At 41.2% G+C, this 22,282-nt stretch overlaps 1 protein-coding gene across 7 annotated transcripts in view; it reads right to left on the bottom strand.

Annotated features, from left to right (window-relative positions):
* The window catches only part of CALD1 (caldesmon 1), a 203,638-nt gene that overhangs the window by 33,972 nt on the left and 147,384 nt on the right, over nt 1-22,282 (bottom strand). The window contains exon 1 of one of the 7 annotated variants that reach the window (XM_009278979.1): nt 21,935-22,200. The exons of the other annotated variants lie outside the window; for them this stretch is intronic. Coding sequence (XP_009277254.1) covers nt 21,935-21,981 — 47 coding nt within the window. The 5' untranslated portion in view covers nt 21,982-22,200. Of the gene's footprint in view, nt 1-21,934; nt 22,201-22,282 lie in introns of those variants that run through there. 7 annotated transcript variants of the gene reach the window in all.

The raw sequence follows: 22,282 nt of genomic DNA, 5'->3' as shown, positions 1-22,282 counted from the left end.
AAAAAAAAAAAAAAAAAAAAAAGAAAGAAAAAAAATACCTTAAGCAAAAAACTCCCACCAAGTGGTACCCATTAAATAAGTCAAATGAAAACCGATATGTATTTCCTGTCCTTGGACACTTATCACATAGATCATCTGTTAAGAAAGCTGACAATCTCTCTCAATATCCTTTTAAGTATATCCACCACCTCACTGCATATCACAGCGGTTTCCTACAGCAAGCAAGTACACCAGGTAGGGGCTCCACCCATAAGGACCACCTTAAGTATTCAATTCTGTTCACCAGCACAGATGCGTGAAACTTCCCCAGTAATCTGGAGATAGTCATATCAACAACTAATAGCAGTATTTTATAGATCTGTATTGTATTTTCTTTATAGTTATGTTAACACTACTTCCCAGATTGTACTACAGGCTGTTTTGCTTGCCTCGGAAATACAAGGTTGGCTGGAGTGGACCTGAGTAGCCACCACAGACTGACAGTAGAGTAGGCTGAAAATGCAGGTTCAGGTTGGCTATGTTAATTAACGGCCTAATGACCATGCTGTAAGCAAACTGACAGCAGGATCATTTATGAAACAATCTGACATAGTCACCCTAACTGCCATTGACTTTCCATGAGAAATTCAGTCACAGGAAAGATGGTGCAAGTTAGACAAATGCCATTTCTGCCCATGCAAAATATGCTTTTCTGACTACAGTGGTCATCTCACCATTCTCTCAATCTTCACGCACTGAGTTCATTCACCGTAACTCAGCTAGCACATCATTCTCTTTTCCTTAGTTATCTAAGTAGCCTCCTCCTCCTCCTCCTCTGATGCCTAGGGTGTCAAACAAATTTCACATAGAAAGTAAACCACAGGCAGACACATGAACTCATGCACCCTCCACTGGGTGTGGTGCTCTCTCTCCCGCTGTTACAGCTCTCTGTAACTACCCATCAAAAGTAAAATCAATCTGGGAGCTCTTCAGAGCTTATCTTCCACTTGCCTACATCTTTTGAAATTCTTTAGACCAAGAGTAAACAAATAATAATAAGTATGACTCCAAGATTTCAGCTCTGTATATCAGACAGATGGAAATCTTATGATCCACGCTGGCCTGTGTTGTTTCTCCACCCTTGGAGAACAGCCTTGCTGCCCAGCATGCATACATACCCCACAACTAAATTAAACTAACCTTATATCCATTTGTCACCTTGTGCGTAACTGTTCAAAGTCTTTGCAGGCAAGTCTCTTTCTACAGTTAGCTGTTCCAGCTATCTCAGGCAATGAGAGCACGGCACAGCATGATCTCGAAGAGGTATGCCAAGCCTTCTGATACATGACACCTCTTATTAAATATTCAGATGAAAAGATGATGACTTGGAAACCATCCTACACCTTGTTACCAAAGATAACACACTCTTGGTCTAAATGTCAACTAAAAGAAAGAAAAAAAAATAGCAGAGTGTTGGCTGCTTCTCCTGTTACCTTCTCTGTGTTTCTGAAATGAGAAAAAGCAGTGTAATCTCTGTGCGTTATTGGTAAGTTGTTCTAGTAAAGCATTAGTGCTGAGTCTATCATACTTCCCACGCAGCACAACTCAAGTACAAGAGACTGAGCATCTCATCTATGTGAGAGGACATTTCCCACCACGCTAGGTAGGGATAACAAGTAACAACAGACATTCTGCCCTGTTGAGTGGGTAGGACAGATTTATATCTCCAGGACTGAAATCCCAAACCTGCTGAAGTCAACAACAAATCTCCTGATTATTTAAGTAAGTCTAAAATCTTGTCCTCAGACTGAATGGGGGGACTCTACAGCCTAGAGCGGAAAATAACTCTGCTGGATTGGGAATATAGGCAATGAGGCCATCTGCCTCAGAACTTCTTCAGAGAGATTCAGCACCCTCGCTATTTTATGTCAAGCACTGGATTGAAATCAAGTTATTACCCAGTAAGAAACTTGGCAATAGCTAGGATGATTATGGGGCTGAAACCATTTCATACAACCCAGCTTCAACTGGTTTCCACTTGAAACCGCCAATCAGTTCAAACATTATCTGAGGCACTTTGATTTTAGCGTTTCTTGCCCAGTACTACTATATTATTATTTATTGTTTGAATTATGACAGCACTGAAATTTCGTGATCAAGCTCAGGGGCTTGCTACAGTAGGCATTTTATAAAGATAGGGGAAGGTCTGGTCCCTGTTCTAAACAGTGTGTATTCTGATTAAAGAGAAACTTAATAATTTGTAGCACTACCTGCCCTCAGTGAGTCGTAAGCTAAACCTGATGAATCTAAATTATTTTTCATTTTTCATAGAGGTAGAAAAAAACCAATGCCTAATTTAAGGTGGATCACACTACTCCATTCTAGAGGAGGCAGGGAGAAAGAAGAGCTGTGGGTCTGAGCTTTGGCTCCACTGCAAAGGTATCAGAAATACGTGAAAAATTTCCAAACAGAACAAAAGCCTTTAAGACGATTTTTAACTTAAACAGGCAGCCCAGATCTGCCTTTTCTTTCCCCCATGATTCATTCAAATGCCAGTGTGTCTTCCCTTTCTCCTGCCTGCAAAAACACCTTGCATTCATAGCACTGCCCTCCCAACACGTACCTCAATTAGATGCAATTGTACCTATTCAGCAAGGTCTTTCCCACACAACTTTATTATCTAGAAGCCTTTACATCTATTACAGATCGATTTTCTCTGTGGTCCACCCCAGGAAATGAGATCATTCATCCTGTATCAAACTGCTGCACCTCCACTTGCAATCTAACCTGCTTCTAAGACCTTCACCCTTCATTATCTAACACCACAGCAGTTGAAGTGGCATCTGTTGACTTGTATATCTCCAAATTGATGGCAGACAGAGGACGTTAGTAAAACGTCCTTGATGACAAATTTCACTGCCAGACTCGGTCTATATAAGCTGCATTCGTTGGCCTTCTGCGCTCTTAGAAAGCCTTTCTATTTACCCAGGCTCTTCCTGAAAGGATGGGTGGGGTGAGGATGGACTCTGTTGTAATACCCACTGGGGAGTGCTCTTTGTATCACTGTTGATATTCGGTCCCCTTTTATTTATGATTGCATATGGTTTTAATTTTTGTATTGTTCATTTAATTTGTGTTATGATAGGCACGCTTCAAAACGTGGATATAAACAACTGATCAATCTTCACCTCTAGAAAACATAACAAATGCACATGCTTCCAGAGGATTATGCCTTTGTCAAGCTTTGCATGTCAAATGTCAGCTGTATTTCGTTCAAGTCCTATCTAAAAATGTGGTGAATGGTGGGGGGCAGTTGTGGGGAAAACTGTTTCTTCTAATCATTCCTCCATAATTCAATGAGAGCTGCCAGAATTCTGCTCAGACCTGCTCAAGAAGATTCATTTTTATGAGGGAACAAGCAGAATTTCAGTCCAAAATGCTCATGTTTCAAAAAGATGTAGTGAGTGAAAACAGGGGATTATGCTGGAGACATACAGACATGCCACCACTGTTCTCAGTCCAATGTTGTGCATGAATGCTGTTTTTAACACCCATATTTTTCACATATTTCTCAATTTGACATGCACCATTTTTTTTCACATTGAATGTAGGAGAGACAAGTGGATAAAATTAACCAATGGCTGGAAATTAAACCCAGACAAATTAAAATTGGAAATAAAGCACATGTTTTTAACAGTGAGGGTGATTAAATATACAATAAATGATGGAACATCCATCTCTTGCATCTCCACATTAAGATGGATGCTTTTTGGAAGACATACTACAGTAAAATACCAATTCTTGGGCTCATTATAGACACAACTTGGTAAAATTCCATTATCTCTTAGGTATGGAAAATTAGACTAGATTATATGGTGGCACCTGCTGGACTTAAACACTGCAGTCTTCCATCTACAGAAGGTACATGCCTTCTCATTTTGCGCATAATTTATCTCTATCTCACAAATATTTTTACTCTTTTCACCCACACATTCTCCGGAGCTACACAGCCTATACACCTGAGCGGGCAAATTACCCAGATATCCACATAGTTCTCTGGGAAAAATAAGGAGGCTGACATACCTTTCAATGTGTTCCCTTCTCATTTACATCATTTTCATACTGTGTGTTTCTAATATCCTTTCTTATTTTTCATAGCTCCAAAGAGTTCAAGCATTGTTATTTTTCTGCTGGGTAACCACTTATTCAATGGGTTAGCAGAAGAACGGTCTTTCTGTCAGATCTGGCATCCTTAATTTCCTACCATACCTTTAGAAGCTTTTCTCCTACTTTAAACCTCGATCTAAAATACCTAAAAGATAAAACAATGTGCATTTTAACAACTAATTTTTTGTTTCAGCTGAGCAAAATCTTTAGATTATTTACATTGGTTAAGGATCTGGCTGCGAGATTGTTATTTTGTTTGCATGACAGAACAGTTAAGTATGGGAAAGAAAAGGTCTTCTGAGAGGTCCAGCTTGTGTACGTTGTTCTTTATGGTTTCTTTCCTTTTGATGTTTTTGACATTTAGGTTTTTTCACAGGTAAGGAAAGAGTAGATACACTCATCCCTTTAACAGTTTGATTCTAAAAAACTGAGGTGCAAGCAATCCACATGGAAGAATGAAGTATAAAAAGGGATATGCAAGCCAATAACCACAAGGGAAAATGACTCCATACTGACAACAAAAATACTTGGTGACTACCAAGTAATTCATGCCAAAAGTAGCCAAAGATTTTATTTCATTGCTGGAGATGGCACTGAAGCCTCTAGGACAGATCCTGGCTTCCCAAATTACTGGTTTCTATTGAAAATGTAAGGTTTTGTTGCATAGATGCCCAGGATTTCCTCATTTCTTGCAGTTTTCTGCTCATAACAACACTGTTGCTTTGGTTTTAGATTCAAGCCCTAAAACCTGGGCCTCGTAGTTAGAGCCAGTCTGTAACATCACTGCATCATTCTGCACAAAGGCAGAATGACTCATGCACGCACCTATTTTTTTTTTCCTCATGGCTGAAAACTGATGATCTGTTTCATAATATGAAATGCAAGCAGATTCTCCAACCACATTCAAATAACTCTGGTAAATCGCCTCTGAGTACCTCAGCATAAATCGCACGCAGGGCCGCTAACATGAAGGGTAAAAACCTTCAGCTACTGAAACAATGTCAAATTTGCCTCCGACATATATTATATTTAGATAAAAGCGCTTGTTGGAAATGGCCCAGGGAAAAGCATGTAATTCTCTCAATATGTGAAGTCTGTAGTGCTCTGCAGTTTTACTTCATCCACAATAGACTTGACATTGACCTGTCAGTGAGCAGTGCGGTATATTTAACTTGTTTTAATTTAGAAGTTTCACATGAAAAGGAAAAAAAAAAAGTAACTGGGCAGAAAACAATAATTGGCCAAGTGCCTTCTAGCTGATAACTATTACTTTTTTACTGCTTTCCCTGAAGCTTAGTGGAATTCACCCAGAAATCTGTTTCCCTGGCAGATGACAAACATGCAAAAAAGTGTACAAAACAAGCTTACTTTTTCAAACTTAAAGTGGGAGCAAAACCCAATTGCTGTGCATACCACTGTGGTTGATGTGGTATTTGTTGACTCTGCAGCAAATTGCTTTCTGCTTGCTGCCACCGCCTCCATTTTCTAGTGCTTTATTGCATATAAAATCCAAAATAATTTATGCCACAGCCTTAACCAGTAATATTTCAGGCATGAGACTTGAGAATAACGGGCATTTTGCCTAGCTGAGGCATAAGTAAGGACTTACAGGATTCCCCCCAAAGGATACAATCCACAATTGCTACAAAGCACAAAGCCAAGTCATAAATTTTCTTTCTTGTGGTTTTAGGGCCCCAGTATTCAATATGGCTTTCAAGACACTTTCATACCTCAAATTGCTAGCTTACTGAATGTATATAAAGATCTAACTCCTCCTCTTTTATATTTCATTGCAAATAAAACTCCAATTGACATGACTGAGAGATTTACTTAAGACAGAAGGAATTAAAAATTAAGACAGACATGAGCATTTGTAACTTAAAAAAGTTCCCCTGCATATTGAGAACTGTGGTCTTTCCAGAAAATATGCAAAAGATTTGAGGAATGAAACCTACATTTTCTTACAGGCACCTTTAGGCAAACTGATGTCTCTAATGTGTCACGCTTAAACTACAAAGTTCTGTATTTCCTCCAAACGTCTTTTTAATTCATACAAAATTCATGTCATCATCTGTGATATCTATCAGAGATCATTAAATGAAGGCAAGGGAGGGAAGGCAGGCACGAGGACGATTTTTGTTATTGGGCCATTTTCTCATCCTACATAGTCATGTCATTAAACTATGACCCTGAGGTAGGTGTAGGCAGGGATGGATGCCCCATCAGGCAGACTGTGCGGAAGCTGGAGCAAAAGCACACAAGGAACTCTGCAGCCTTATGGGGAAGAACCTGAACAAGAGCATAAGACCATTTCTCATGGCCCAACAGCAATTTTTCTATATATATTTTTTATATGCATACATATATAAAATATATATATATATTCTCAGAAATGAATATTAGAAACAGTTCTTCTTTCTATCTAAAAATAAAAAACTCACATCACATGCAATATATTTTTTCCACCGGAGGCTGGAGTGGAAATTTTGTTGTCATTAGGAAGTGGAGTTTTTTCTTTTATTCAAGCACAATAGTTATAATCCATTTCAAGAGGATTCCCAATTACTATTGTTCAGTTTCCCTATACCTATAGCAATGGTCTGGTTTTGCCAAGTTTTCTGATGTAACCACCTCCCTTTAAATGCAAGAGAGTGCTATTATTGAACAAAGCTGTAGCTCCTCCAGCTTGGACTCCCAAAATGCAACTCAATCAAAGTTGCAGATTAAGCAGAACAGGTTAGTTAGACAGACTAACAGGTCTTAGTCCTGTACCTGGAGGATACACTTTGAGAGGGGTAAACTAATGAATAAAGACAGGGTAAAATACAATAGATTCAGCTTATTTGTTAGACTGATATAAGTACTTTCCAGCTGAATTGCACTTTTGGGTTTCTTACACTTGGGATTAGGGTGCAATAGCAACTTCAACATTTTTTTTTATGCCAGGCTTTTTACAGCATCCCAGTGTTTGTTTCTAACAGTTCAATTCTGAAGGCAGCAATGGCATAAAGCAGAACTTCCAGACAAGCCCTGCAACTGTAAGCTCACCTCAGCTAGGTGAGCTAAAATCAGATTTACAGAACATAGTGCTCAGGATACAGGCTGCCTCCACCCTAGTGCAGCTACAGCAGTGACAGAAACAAGGGATATTTTAGCAAGATTTTGCTACAGAGACAAAGGCATAGAGACTGGATGGAAGGAGCATTGGCTTTCACTCTTCTCTGCTCATTGTCCAGTTTAGCCCTATAACTGCAGCCGGTAATGTTTTCTGAAGAAAAAAAGTTTAAACTTTCTGAAAAAATGGATTATTTCTGGTGTTATTTTTTTATTCCCAAACAGTATGCTGCATCCTCCCAAATTAGCAAACAAGAATAAAGCTACGATTTCAGGAAAGCACAAACTGAATTATTATAAATTATATATGTATCACTGACCTGGAAACCCAGCCTCTGGCTTTTCAATTTCATCTGCTTCTCTACTTTCACCCTGGTTACCTGCTTTGAAGGCTTGTTTAATGCAGCACACTAGGAAATAGAGAGCCTCTTAACAAACTGATGCTTGCATTTCATTCCCTCCATAAAGATTAATAGGACTGCTGCATTTTAAGAGGACTGTATATTAAAAGGAAGTGCAGGACCATGAGGATAGGTCTCATACACAGGAAGCTTCTTTAGTTTCAACCTGTACTTCCTCCATTGAATATCATATAAGGACAAATGCTAAAAAAGTTAATTCAGAGAATCACTGGATGCATTAACATCCAAACCAATCTCAGTCACACACTCTCTAAACCTCCATCACCGTGCTCAACCTACTCACAATCAACTTCCAGCACATACCCACTCAGCATCCACCCTGCCAAAACAAGATGTGAAATTTGAGATGAAACACAGCTTTGGTTTTCTAAGATGACAAATCTTCTCTATGAGCAGAATCCCCTTTTGCATTCATGCTTTTTCTTCACTTGCCTGCCAGGTTTTACAGGGTGTAATGAGGAACCAGGGGCCAGGACTCTACCATGGGTGAATCCTGAAGGGAAGAAAGTTCACGGGTATCACGTTGATTGATATCAGGGACAACACGCACCTATAGTGCTGGACCCATCTTGAAAGAAGTTATTTCATCTATCACTGAAATACAGCCGCACCTAGAATGGATCAGCACATAGGCTACAGCTATGGCTCCATAACTGTAACATCAGTCACTGATTTAAGACTGAAATTCGTTATGGATTTGAACAAGACCGGGACAGAGAACCAGTGGGTCAGGAAGGAGGAACTTGGAAGCAGGGATCAAACAGGGACTGGGCTGTAGGAAGGAGCCTGAAACAAGACATCTCCTTGGGCTGGAGAAGGGGAGAGACAGAGAGCAGCAATGGATGAGCAGCCTCCATCCCCACAGGGCACGAGATGGGGAATGGAGAAAGGTTGATGGAGAAATACCCAGAGGACAGGGAAGAAGGAAAGAGATCTGTGTGGGTGCAAAAGCACCAGGACTGGGTATGCAGCTCTGCTGTTAACATCCAGGATTGGGCCAGGTTCACTCGGCTGTCCAGGGCCTGGAAAGCCAAAATCCACCATGACTGACAGAATGGAAACTGTAAGATACCAGGTCATGACTACCCAGACTACACATTGCTTGGTAACTCCTTTGGCCTTGCCTGAAATGTTACATGATCTGAAATGCCTACAAACGGTCAGAACCCGCTGTTTTTATTGCTCGAGTCATAAAAAGTATGGGTGTTAGCATTAGCCTGGGCTCTGTGAAGTGTCAAAACCCCTCTATATTTTCCAGGGGATTAGAGATTGTAACTAAATGACTATTGCTCAGAGCCAGACAGGTCCCTGAAGATGTCTGCTGGAGCTTTCAGAAATACAGCAAAGTCTGTGTTGCAGGAACAAAATACAAGGCATGTATTTGCACACAGGGAGCCTGGAAAAATAATTTCACCAGATAATCATTCAGATAATCATAGAATAATCTTTTTTTCATCCACTCTTCCTGACACAAAATATGCAAGAGGAAGACACAGCCTTAACATACCGCAACAGACTAAATATTGAATAAATGCTGCAAACTGGAAAGCATCTGAAATGTAAGAGCAGAACAAGCACCAAAACAGAGCAGACTGTGAAGCCTTATGGTAACTGAAATAAACCACTTTAGGGGGGATACGGCATTACAAATACGTTCAATGCTACAACATATGGTGAACGGGGAAAAAAATTAATGAAAATCAGATGTCTCAAAGTTTTCTAGTACCGATTCCCCATGCACACAACTCACGGATGCTGTGCAGGTGCGGATTTGGTTTCAAGGGAAATTCATGGCTATTCACTTTTAACATGGACAAGCATCTGTCTCTTTCTCAGGTGTTTAAGAAATCTACTGTCAACAGCCAAGGTGATTAGGAGACATTTTCAGTGAGACAGCGGAGGAATTACGAGTGCAGATCCTGTCATTTGCTAACAGGATTAGGGGCAGATACATTCCATGCATCTCTCCAAAAGCTAATCCCAATGTGCCTTTCACCTTCATGAAAGGTAAGAAACCCTTCCATAAAACAGGCCTGTACAGATATGCAAGGTCACGTACAGCACTTTGAACAGCATACTAACGTTACAATGATTTGCAGACATCGTATAACAGCACTGCGCAATTTAAACAGCTGGAAGTTTGAAATGCAGCCATTGCAACTACACCCGCATAAACACAGTAAAATATTCTGGCTTTATCCTTTCAGTTAGCTTTCCCTTAGATGTGCCTATTCCCCTTACATTGCTCTGCTGTGATCCTTATTCCAGGAGAAGTTACTCATAAGAAACTATCAAACAACCCAGCGTAAACTATTAGAGAAAGTCTGTGGAAAGTGGACTTTGAGTTCATGAGAGCTGATCAATCACACTGGAAATACAAATCTAAAAGCCACAGTTCTTTAAAAAGGGTAAAAAAAAAAGACTTTTTGCAGAACTCTAAAGTTCAACAAAAACCTCTCTCATTTCAAATATTCACTAACAAACTATCTACAAGTCATGAGTTATTCAGAAAATACCCAGATAAAAACTAGGAAATGGAAGAAAATAACAATTCTCTTGCCCTAGAAGTGCCCACGGCCTGTGGACTTCCAATGGGACATACGCAGCTGTTAGAGGCATAAGGCAACTAATGCAGAGAAACTGTCCTGTGGAGGCAAGGGGCTTTTCTGCAATATACAGCATGTTTGCAAATCACAGCAATTATTATGGTGCGCCTTTTTTTTTTTTAATTTCATTCTGGAATAGCAGTTCCACATAGGGAACCAGTCTGTAATAGCTGTTGCAAAATGCTTTATACTGTAGCATCCCCAAACAGATGAGCTCTGCATGGGCACAGGGAGCTGAGTGGTAGTGCCAGTTGTATGTTCACAGCAAGTTATTGATCAGGTCCTGTTGGTTCTTTGACAAATCTTCCACTGCCAAACAGCCACCCTCTGCCCTAACTGGTCAGCCTCCCCCCAGCCCTTTCTGTGCTTTGTGTTCATCAGATACAAACCCTGGCCCCAGTCTTTCAGTCCTTGTCCCAGCTCCAGCCTGTCCAACAGGCGAAATACATTCATGCTCCTCCCACGTTGGCACCTGGGTTGCAGGAGAGGGTGAGCAGCACTGACCTGGGCTGGACCTATGAGCTCTGGGTTGCTTCCAGATAGCAATGAGTGTGCCCTTGTTGGAGAGCACGGCATTACTTCGTGTTGTGATTGTCCTTGCCTCTGCACACCATGACCAAAGCACTGGTCCACAAAACATCGGTTTGATGCCATACAACATATACTTTCTTTTATCTGCATTTCATCATACTGCTAAAAGAAATGGCAGGTGAGTCCAGGGCAGCAAAGGTGAAGGAGCAAAGCAGATGAGACTATAGAAGAGAGGAGCAGTAGAAGGTGGGGAGGATAGCAAAGGGCTGCTCTGGTAAGAAAGCGATATGGCTAATGGGAACAGACTGCAAGTGCAGGTAAAAGAGAGTCTAATTCCAAATGTGAGAGGAGACAAGAAATGACAAGTTTCCATCACCAAGAAGCAAAGCCTTTTTACAGATTCAACCGACATTTTTAAAGAAAAGGTAATCGAAAAATTCATCATTAAACACGCACACACAAATGTTTAAGCCAAGGCTTTTGATATAATCCATTACATTCCAGGAGTGAATGCAGACCGATGGCTATTTTCTCCTCGTTATATTAGTAATTGGCACTTGCTAACTTCTTTCCATCAAAAGATCTCAAGATGCTTTACAAATGTTAATTAATCCTTGCAACCCCTTCTGACTTCTGCATGGTGGGTATTATTACTACTATAATGCCAGTTTATGGAATGAAAAAACAGAGACATAGACAAACGTACTTCTTTTAGCCTAAACCACGCAGCAGATAAGAGTCTCGCTTTGGCTACACTACTTCATGCCTGCTCCAAAATCTGTTGAAGCTACCAGGACCTTTTCCAGCAGCTTCCAAAGGGAGTTGCTGCGGGTACGTGGACTCCTTCCTCCCAAGCCCGTCTCTAACAGCTGCACCGTGCTGGTGCCTGAAAGCATGTGAAAGCCACTGGCAGAATTGATTATCCCGGGATGTTTTTTTGCTGGCATACTGAACAAAGAGACATCCTCCCCTGAGCACTCTCTGAGCAAGTGATAGCCTGCCTCTCCTCTGCGTAATGCCTTCTGTTGCTAGGTACTTCCAAATCAGTAGTTTACATTTAAAAAAAGAGTTGTGCCTGCTGGAAAATGGGAAAGGAAGGGCAAAAAGCTAGTTTAGCCCAGGGGATCTTGCGGCCATGTCACCACAAAAGCACCTCAGGCTTTGCGCAGGGGTCAGCATGCCTCAACACAGCCTGACCCCTTTTTGAAGCACTGGGTTGTGAACTGAGATACACTTAAGTACCTGAAAGTATGGAAAATGGGGTGCAGGGTCCTCATCCTCCCATTGGGAAACAAGGAGTTAGCTTGCTGCCAAACCCTTCTGCTTCTCAAGCTTCAACAGGTGCAGAAAGCCAACTTGGTGAGGTAGGACTCCTAAAAGGTGATTGAGTGAGAAAACACCAGTTCTACACCAGAGAGATTTTAGTCCTACAGAAACTGTAGAAGACATCACATGGGAAGGTTTCTGTGCACCACGGCTCTCACTGCACCCTCGTCAGTCCCACAGTGTAGATGGGACTGACCTGAATGTCAGCCAACCCTTCCAACACTGGCTCTTGCAGGACTTCGTCTTGATTCAAAGTCAAAATGTTTCCTGTCTCACCTGCACTGCAAGACAGAAGAGTGTTTTAGGAAGCCATTGAGACTCCTGTATCAAGGCATTTGCACAGCAAACGGATCCTTAGAAATAACACCACCAGAGAACAGACCTTAGACTTGATCCAAACACGCCACAGTTCATCTAAGTATCCTCTTCCCAGCAATCCATAGTAACTATTCCTATACGCACACCAAGCCCATTGCAAGGGAGATGCAATTCAATTTACCCTTTTATGAAAGTTCTCACTGAATTTAAGTCATGTATCCTGAAGGGCAGTGGCAGGGGCCAAAAACCAAGCACTGGATAGCAAATCTATGTTTAATATACTTTTGTGAAAATATAATATCTGGCAAGCAAGGATTTGGCAATGTAAATTGTAGAATATTTGGCACAATAACGAATTAGGACAAGCATAAGAGAATTTGAATTCCTGCTCACAAAGAGTGTGGTCCAACCTGTTACCACAACTCAATTGACTGAGATTACTGACTAAATAAGAATATGGTAATCATCTGTTGGAAGAAGATAAACTTTAGCAGTTATGAGGTAACAAAAGGGTCTGGGGATCAGCAATCCTCCAAATTGGAAAAATAAGTTAAACCTGCTTTAAACTCAGGCTAACACGCTGGTAGTTAAGATGCTAAATATGGGATTTAGAAGGCTTCATTTGGCCCCTCTCTGCTGCAAGTTCCTGCATGAGATACTTAAACTCCCTTGTGCTTCAGTTGCCATCTGACTAACGCACAGGAATGTTCAGTGAAAAAAATCATCCATTTGGGGGATCCAGAGGATAGCACAATGGGCGTTACCTACATCAATAAGGTATTATAAGACCCATTGGTCTAATGCAAACACGGGCATAAAACTTAACTCAAACACTAGCAATCCTCTGCCAATGAGGTGATCTTGGATGTACTTATGGGTGCTTCTGCCAGCTCAAGATGAGTATGAGACAGTAACTGTCAGTGTTAATGCATAGCTATAAGCATATACAAACAGTTTTTCTGGACCCTTGCCCAAAGTTTGCTCAAAATACTCCCACAAAATTACCAAAGATTTGGGAAGCTCCAGGGAAGGCCCCACTACCTACTTTCCTACGTTACAGAGAAAACTTCCAAATGGTTTTCTCCTCTATTTCAGCTCCCCAGAAGCTTTTCCAGTTCCTTCTCCAATTTCTTCTCACATTCCAGGCAGCCCCTGTCACTCCTCACCTAATGGCATTTTAATGGGTGTCTCCATCTTCTTCCTTCACACCTGTGAGCCCTGCGCCTTAAATTCTCCCTAGCCTAAATCTCCCTACTGCCTACCCTTGCAACACTATCAGCCTTTTCAGGACTCAGGTTCTCACTGAAATGATGTCATGCATCTTGGGAAGTGCTAGAAGGGACTGAAAGCCAGGCAACTAGGCACTAAACAGCAAAATCTCTGCTTGCTATAATCTTGTGAAAACCATAATTATATCCTTTTTGGGGAAAGAAAATACATTGATATAACTGCCAGGGCAGAACAGCACAAGAAACAACTAGCACACAAGAGAATGTAACAGAAACAAATACCGTTTCACAGGTTCAGAGCATTCGCCTTTCTAAGTTCAGGGGCTATAAGCATAGGACTGGATGGGAGGTACCAAGCCAGACTTTGTCTCCTACCTGATCGCTCCACAGGGCATTGGGTGAGTTTGAGAGAGGAGAATCCAGGAAATCAAGTAAGGAATTAACCCCGTGGCTATCCCAAAATGACAAAGGACCAAATGCAGCTCTCAGATATGCACAAGACAGGAATATTTATCCTCAACTGGATGGGCTGCAAATTATCGCTAATGCACATGCTGTCAGTGGGAAGCTTTCACAACCATACAGATAAGGACTGGCGGGAATACCAAGCTAGCATTGCTACAGTGTTAAGTGAGCTTTTTAGCATGTTGGTACGTCTTGAGGAAAAGCTGCATTTGCAGAGAACTTCAAAACTGCTTTGCTACAGCCTTTATGGCAAATGTAATAGAGGAACTAAAAGAAAGTTAGTCCTCAGCCTTAATCTTTCTAACTAAAGTAAAAGTTTAGCTAGCTTTGGAAGCAGATGTGACCTCTGCTAATTAGGCTTTGGGGCTTTTTCAAATCCTGAGAAAGAAAACTGCTGACACGATGTGTCTGACCACTCCTGTTCCAGGAGGACGCAGATGACTAAGGCCAAGATGCACAACACCATCGAACACACCCAGAATCCATGCCAGCGATTTCCCTCCTGCGGGAGAAGCGCAATCCTAAAAATCTCCTGCTTCACAGAGGAAAGATGGGTGGTATGCAAAGTATATGAGGCTATTATTCAACACTAGTTTAAAAATGGGAGGCTACTTTTGAAGAAATTAGTATGCAAGAGAATACGGTATGGTTGGAACACATTTCATTCGGGCTTTGCAAAATATCGTGTAACAGCAGCAAGAAAGAGCTGAAAGGGAAGAACAAAAGAAAGAGGGAAAGGAAGCACGTGGCAAAGCAGAGGCCTCTAGCTCACAGGAACTGGAAAGCCAGGAACAACCTGAAAATGAACAAAGAGACTATAAAGGTTCCGCCATGGCCACGTCAGTGTGTGATGATGCTCTACACCATTTGTGGATGCTGAAACCTACAGTGCATTGAGCCTTGTGAGGCTCACACATCCCATGATCCTACTCCACTAAAACAAAACAAAACACAAAAAACCCAAACAACAAAAACCTGTAGTAAAGATCGTACCAGGACAGCAACAGTTGTGATGCTAGAAAGTACTTCTCTAATTACACTGAAGCAACTCCAGTGCTGAATATATGGGAGATGGAATTTGGCAAGCCAAAAATCTCCAGTTCAGAAACATGTAATATATTTTTATAGTTAAAAAATCTGCAGGCAATTTGGCTACGACAAACTGAACAGAAGCCAGAATCTCACATCCTGCAGTGACAAGTGCATTGGTCTCAAGGACACACGGACAGACCTCCACATTTCTTAGAGTACCAGGGGAAGGAAGACAAGCGCACATGGACTGCTTCCGCAGGGACTGCTTTCTCAAATTTTTGAAATGCACAGCACACCAGTTAGGAGATATTTTCTGAATAAGGTTTTAAGCTGTCTGGAACAAGAATCATCCTTTTTTGTTCTGTAATACAGCAACCTTTACCTGGAGGACCCACAGCAGGAACAGATCCTCCTAAGCAGAAGTATTAGGCAGATTGAAAGTGATCTGAAAAAGATTCAGAGTTCAGAATCAAAACTGCTTGCACAGAGTTAATCCTCCCCGGTTGGCACGCCAGGTTCTGCTGGAGTCACTGTTGCTTACGAGAATCTGAATATTTCTCACTCTTGCTTAGTTAAGGTATATGAAAAAGTGGTGGATGGAAATTAAAAAAGACAACTAAGTTAGCCAAGTCCCTGATCTTTAAGAGAGATTCTGACTTTGAGGAAGAAGGGTCTGAATCCAAATAGGCATCAGACAAAAAAAACCCACCCTACCAAACCCCCCAAAAGTGGTTGTGCAGCAAGCTTTTGGGAGTAGCCTACTCCCAATGGTGCATCTGTATGTTTTGTTTAATGTGAACTGGTACACCCAATCCCTGCTACTAATGCTGTTTATTTTTCTTTTCTGATTAGTTATCATCCAAGTTTATCTTTCACATCCTTTGCCTACAGTAAGCTAACCTCAACAATAACAGGATACATAAAGAATACATTATTGAGTGTGGGGGGGGGGGGGGGGGGAGAGGAAAAAATTGCTTCATAAGTGACACAATCAAATTTACAGTACTCAGAAGAAAATAAATGAGCGTGTGATGGAGAAAACTGGGCATTTAATGACTAGGTTAGCTGTTATTCCTCCTACAGTCAAAGAACTGCACCGGAGCACTGGGTGGGAAGGGGGCAGCCACTTTACGTCACTTTTGGTCTCCTGGTACAGCACAGAGTGCATTTAAGCAGAGCCGATACTTGGCTTGATATTTCAGTTACCGAGAGACAAAGACTTAGGAAGGGAAGAATTTAAATACCAGCTTCTGCCCTCGCTTGAAACTTTGCTCATCGTAACTCAGTTTAAAACCTGAGAAACTATACTGACTTAAGATCTGAAGCCTGTATTTAAGCCCAGGATGCATTACTCATCTTTGGAATTCAATACGAGCCTTCAAAGCAATTTGAAAGAAAAACAGCTGAGCAATTTAAAGCATCAACTAAACCTTGTAGTTAGTACTTTTCTTCAATGACAGATTTTTGATAAGAGAGAAACTGGATTGTAATACCTTGGACTAAAGTGTGATTTTTCTGACAACTTCACAAACTGTTTAAATGCTTTAGATGTAGAACAACCCACATGGAAAACTGTGTTCCAACGTGCCCGCTGTTCCCTAAAAAGGTGATTACAGTATGGCACTGTTAGACTTGCAAAACCTTCTCATTACTACATCCAGTTTGTGTGTCAGAGTGAGATTTCATGGCAATGCTGAACACTTGTGAAAAAGAGAAGAAAAAGGGGAGGGAAAGGCAAAAGGGGGCGCGGGGGAAGCCCTCCCTGACTGTCTACTCTGCAAAGGATTTGAACTGCAGAAAAGAGGAACCATGTCAGCAAATGCCAAACCAATGCGATACCTGCCAAACCACACCTTATCCTCCTCAATCAGCAAAAAAATCATCCGCTGCCTGATTTCTCTTACCTCACCAATAAAGGGCTAGGGTTTTTTTCCCTTATTAGGACAGTCTCCATGCTGTAAAATTCTGGCTCTAATAAGTGGCTTTAACAATATGTGCTGCACATCAGCACAAAAAGAAAGCAACTAATAAAAATTAAACACAGAAGGAGAATAAAAGGGCTGAGTCCTAAATTAAAAGGGACGACATCAGCTTAGTTCGGGCTCCAAAATTTGATCATAGATTTTATGAAATGGAGAATTAAAATTGGAATGGATAAATGTATGAAGGCTAACATTATACAGATATATAATTATAAACTCGGCCCTGCAGCTACTTATATGTGTAAGTGGCCTTACTGAAGTCAAGGAGACTTTTTTACTACACTTAAGTGCTTCCATGGCTCAAAACATAAATCAAATGTCAGTACATGAAAACAGTGCAAAGAAAGGGTTTTTTAATGTTTTCTTTAACAAAATAAAATGCAAAAGGAGTGAAAAGTTACAAAGTCAGTTAGGTCTCCACGTTTCAATTATTTCAACAATTGATGTTTTGCTTGGTTGGATTTTTAAACGCATGGGTTTGGATTATCTAGTTTACTGCATCTGCATTATATGGACATATATGCATATATATGGACAGAAGAACACAGAGGGCCTAAAATAATCACCAGAAAATTTCCCTGGTTCTTTTGAACCTTCTCAATTTACTCTGCATTGGGAACAGGGTAGATGGGGAGACCTGAGACTGCAGGTTTGGCAGGAAAGGGAAAGGCAGGGGTATGAAGAAGCAGGATGAAGTTCTGCCACCCCCATCCCACACTGGTTGAACACCTATGCCAACAGTGTGGCTGTGGAGGAGCTATCTGGATTTAAGATCTGCACTAACAATGAATTTTCTAGTTTTGCTGAAGCAGAAGAAAAAACCCTTGTCACAGTGAAGTGATATGGAAAATGTTCAGGGCTGTTTTATTTTAATTCAGCCTGAAACAAGAAGGCAACTCCTTCATCTAAGTTTTTTTCTTTGAACTTTTTTCTTTAAAATGTAGGTCGATTTGAATCAAAAGATTCAAAAAAAGATCAGAATGTTTTATTTCAAAAAAAATTGCAAAGATGCAGCTCAGTAATTTCTTATTTAGAAAGCGTCAAAAAAAAAAGGCATTTTAATTTAAAAAAGTATTTCCTCTTGTTTTCATTTAGACAAAGCTAATCTCAGAAACCTGACATGAACTCCTACCGAGTTCTGCTCTGCCCAGAACTCTCCCAATTTTTCTTGGTTTTGCTAAATTTACCTTTCATCAGAGACAATTCTCACAGCTCATTTCAGGTATTTGGATTCCCAGAGAGCAGTACCAGGTTGAGTCTGATATCTCTCACCACTGTCCTGGCTTGAACCAAGGCTTGGACAGGGTGGAGAATTCAGCTCAGGGTTTTCATGAAACTCTCCAGAGTCGCTTGTTCTCCGACAAAAACTTAGAAATTTGATTCTCACAGAGTTACATGACTTCAGACTCGGGTGGATGCCCAAAACTCCACACAAATTAATCCAGCTTTGTGCTCCCGACACCCCAATGCCTTGCTTGTGCTGGAGGAAGAAAAACATCTTTCACTGAGGCAAGAGTGCTGTGAAATCTCAGAGGTGTTTCCTTATAGACCTGTCCTTTCTCTGTCATAATGTTTCTTCCACTAAGGATAATCTCACTCAAAAATGTTTCAGCTCTCCCAGTAAATGTCTTCTGACCCACTATGAGGAAAGTTCCTAAATCCAGCTACAAAATCTTGAACTGGACATTCAGTCTTCAATAGCCACTGTCCCTGTTGATGTGTAAACCAGACACCAAAGCACATGTATTTCATTCAGGTGGTGACAACTAATATGTCAAGAATGCTCTGTATACACGGAGTATTATTACCACAGTGTTTGACATAAATATGTGGGTCCACCCACTGATAAATGTATTTGCATCAAAAGCACTCACCTACCATCCCAAGTGTTTCGGATTTCATTCCCAGACATCAGGCACTGAAGTGCAACTTAGATATAAACAGTGCAGCTCACAAATGGACAAGACATTGTAAGAAAACTGCCTATTTCTTGGCCCATGGTACACTTGTCACTGTTGGGCAAGAGCCATGTTCAGAGGCTGACTGGCATTCTTAGCTTTCAAAATGAAGACAAATGGGCTTGCTACAGGCTAACATCTTTGTGTATCTGGTCTTTAGTTATATTATGTCCATCTTATTTTACCTCAGTAATGTAAAAAGGCTTTTACAAATTAAGGATTCAGGCCATTGCCCACTGGAGAGCAGGAATGAAAAGCATGGCCAACAGAGAAGACCAGAAGGAAAGAGATGGCTTCAAGTGAAAATGAACAGCATCAATTTTTGGAGCAGAATTAACCAGACAGCAGCAGTATTGGTGGCACTTTGTTGTCTGTGGAAAAGTGTCCTCTTCCACCCTTCTCTTAACAAAACTAGCTGATTATCTGTCTTGAACATCCAGCCAAGAAACAGAAAAGATAACCTACAATATGAAGAACCAACCAGAAAATGCTGTGAAAGAGTGAATTTCCAACAACCAAACTGCCCATGAACAATCTGTGAAGTTTGAACAAAAGTTATAATTTGCTGGAAGAAAACATTCTACCTGTTGGCAAGGAAAACTTCTGCTTTCCTTAGAAACTTGCACAGTAAACATTTATTTTAGTGTCCAGCAAAGTGAGCCAATTCAATCCCTATACATTTACTAAGCAGTCTTTATATTTTCAGGCCAACCAGCATGATTTCTTGGCTATGATGCGAGCTTCTGCTTTTAACTTCTAGTGTATCAAAGGCTAACAGGATTATATTTAGCTATTTAGCAATTACAAAATTTTCTACAAATACTACAAGTACACTGAGAGTGTGGAGAGTATCTTTAAATGATGCAGCTGGAACGATCATATAAAGGGGCCATTAGAGGACATTTGCAAGAAGTTAAAAATCACATTGTACCTCATTCAAAACAGTGCAATAACAGCCGCCTCCTTTTCCCTGGAGAGTCTCCAGAGAGTTAACTTATAAGGATTTTAATACTCCTTTTCTTTTCCATTGCAATCTCCTGAGAAGACACAAGCACTTGGAATGATTACGTTATGCCTCAGCCTGGGAAGGGCAGTATTTCATCATGTATTTCACTGAGCAATGCTTTGAAGAAGCCTTTGTGGGTAATGCTAAAGGTGTCTTCCCCACTTTTGGCCTGGGGTCACGGAGATGTTTGTTAAAAGGGAATAAATCAGTTTCCAAAGTTTGGCCACACATTTTATTTCTCTAAAGAGTCCTCGCCAAAGAGAGCTTTGCTTTTCTTCCCTAAATATGCTACTGTGAGTCTTGACAAAAGAAAACCCATGTCTGGTTGTCGAGGTGTGTCTGCTCTTGTTTAGAAGCTGCTACAGGATACAAATCTCCCAAGATACACGAAGCCAACACTATAGTAGCTAATCATGCTTCAAGAGAAAGGGACTGAATTGTTTTCACTCAGATATAATTTCACTGACTTCAGTGAACTCTCTTCACATAACATAATTGCAGGTGCTACAGCGTACCTCCTAGCGCTCGCCCAACACTTCAGAGACGCACTGGGCATAGTTAACCAGCAGGGTGCTCCCTCTCTCACCCAAAGGGGAGTGGAGGAGAACCTCTCTCAGCAAGGATATCCAATGATTTCTAGTTTTTTAAGCAAAACAGCCAGACCCTGTCATCTAGCTAAACCAGCCCCAATGCAGACCAGTGAAAGGGTCCAAAGGTCGCCTCAGAGGCTTCAGCCTGGGTCACTGCACTTAGGGCCAGCTCCCCACAGTAAGTATCAAGAGTCAAGGTTTCCATCAGTTATATCAGCACTAAAGTGCCCAAATCTCACCCACTTTGCCCCTTCCCCTCCTTTGCTTTCCCCTCGTGCTGGTTGCAGAGAAACTGGTGCTCCGCCATGGCTGCTCCCCATTCCCATACAGCAGTACGGGAGGGCTGGCTGCCGTGGCTTGTGGCTGTATTCCACCATGGACCAACACAAAACAAACCCATTTGACACGCTCTTAGTTAAATAATTATTTATTGCCCAATTTCTGAAATCACGATGAATGATTTCAGATTCCTGGAAGGGATTTCTTGGAGGGGCTGAGTTTCAGAAATCCCTGAGCTCCCTCTCTCCCTCCAAGAGCACAGGATTTCATGCTGGAAACTCCAAAAACAGGCACTCAGAAATCCCAGTTGCTTTTCAAAACCTCTCCCAAATTTTAATCAAAACCCTGATATAAATCACAGTATTTTAGAAACATAGTAGTGTCCTGTTTCCCACCCCTCAACATATAAAGCAGACAAACAAAACAACAACACAGGATCCAAATAAAGCAGATCATTTCTGTGGTGATATTACACAGGCTAATTGATTTTCTTCTCTCACTTCCGTCCCACATTCAGGGATGAATGTGCCATGAGGACTTTATTTACTCAGTGAATTAAGCAATCTGAGTTATGCGAAAGCTTTCACACAAACTATGAAATTTCTGCAAACTTCCCATTAACAGAACTCCCATTAGCAACCACTCCTTCCAACATATTCTTCTTCCACTGAACAAAGAAATCTAAATTCTGCAATTCAGGTAAGAGAAATGCATAAATGCAAAGACTTTTCCTTTACACAATAGAGCACAATATAGCAAAAAGAGGAGCAAAAGAACCCGGTCTGCATCCAATGCTTATTCCCCAGTTCAACCAGCTTCCCAACTTGTTACACCATTCTGTTCCCCTTTCCCATTGCCACCGTCCAGCACTTCCTACACAACACCAAAAGGCTAAATCCATACAGATATCATAATAAATCGGCAACTCACTTGGAAAGGCTTGACAAGTTCTGCCTGCAGTATGATCTGCTGATCATGTCTGTAGTGTATGAATCAGTGCAAACTGCTGCCAGCTCCAGGGAGCAAATGGACGGATGATCAGGGCGTGGAATGAGATAATAAAAATGCCATTATCCTTTCAGGCATGCGAGACTCATTGGATGCTCTTTCCACCCCACAGGTTAACCATTTGGTCGGTCCTGTAGCTCCCGTAATGACACTCTCTATTTGCCTATTGTCAAGCTCATTATCTATCTTGTATCCTCCTCCCCTCCCTTTGCCCCCCTCTGCTCTGTGATCATATGATTATTATTTTTTTTACTGTATTCTCTCTAATAG

This window comes from Aptenodytes forsteri, unplaced genomic scaffold, assembly GCF_000699145.1.
Source record: "Aptenodytes forsteri isolate BGI_AS27 unplaced genomic scaffold, ASM69914v1 Scaffold241, whole genome shotgun sequence".
NCBI classification, from domain to species: Eukaryota; Metazoa; Chordata; class Aves; order Sphenisciformes; family Spheniscidae; genus Aptenodytes; species Aptenodytes forsteri.
The sequence above is the reverse complement of the archived record's forward strand: the minus strand, read 5'-3'. Positions and strand labels throughout refer to the sequence as shown.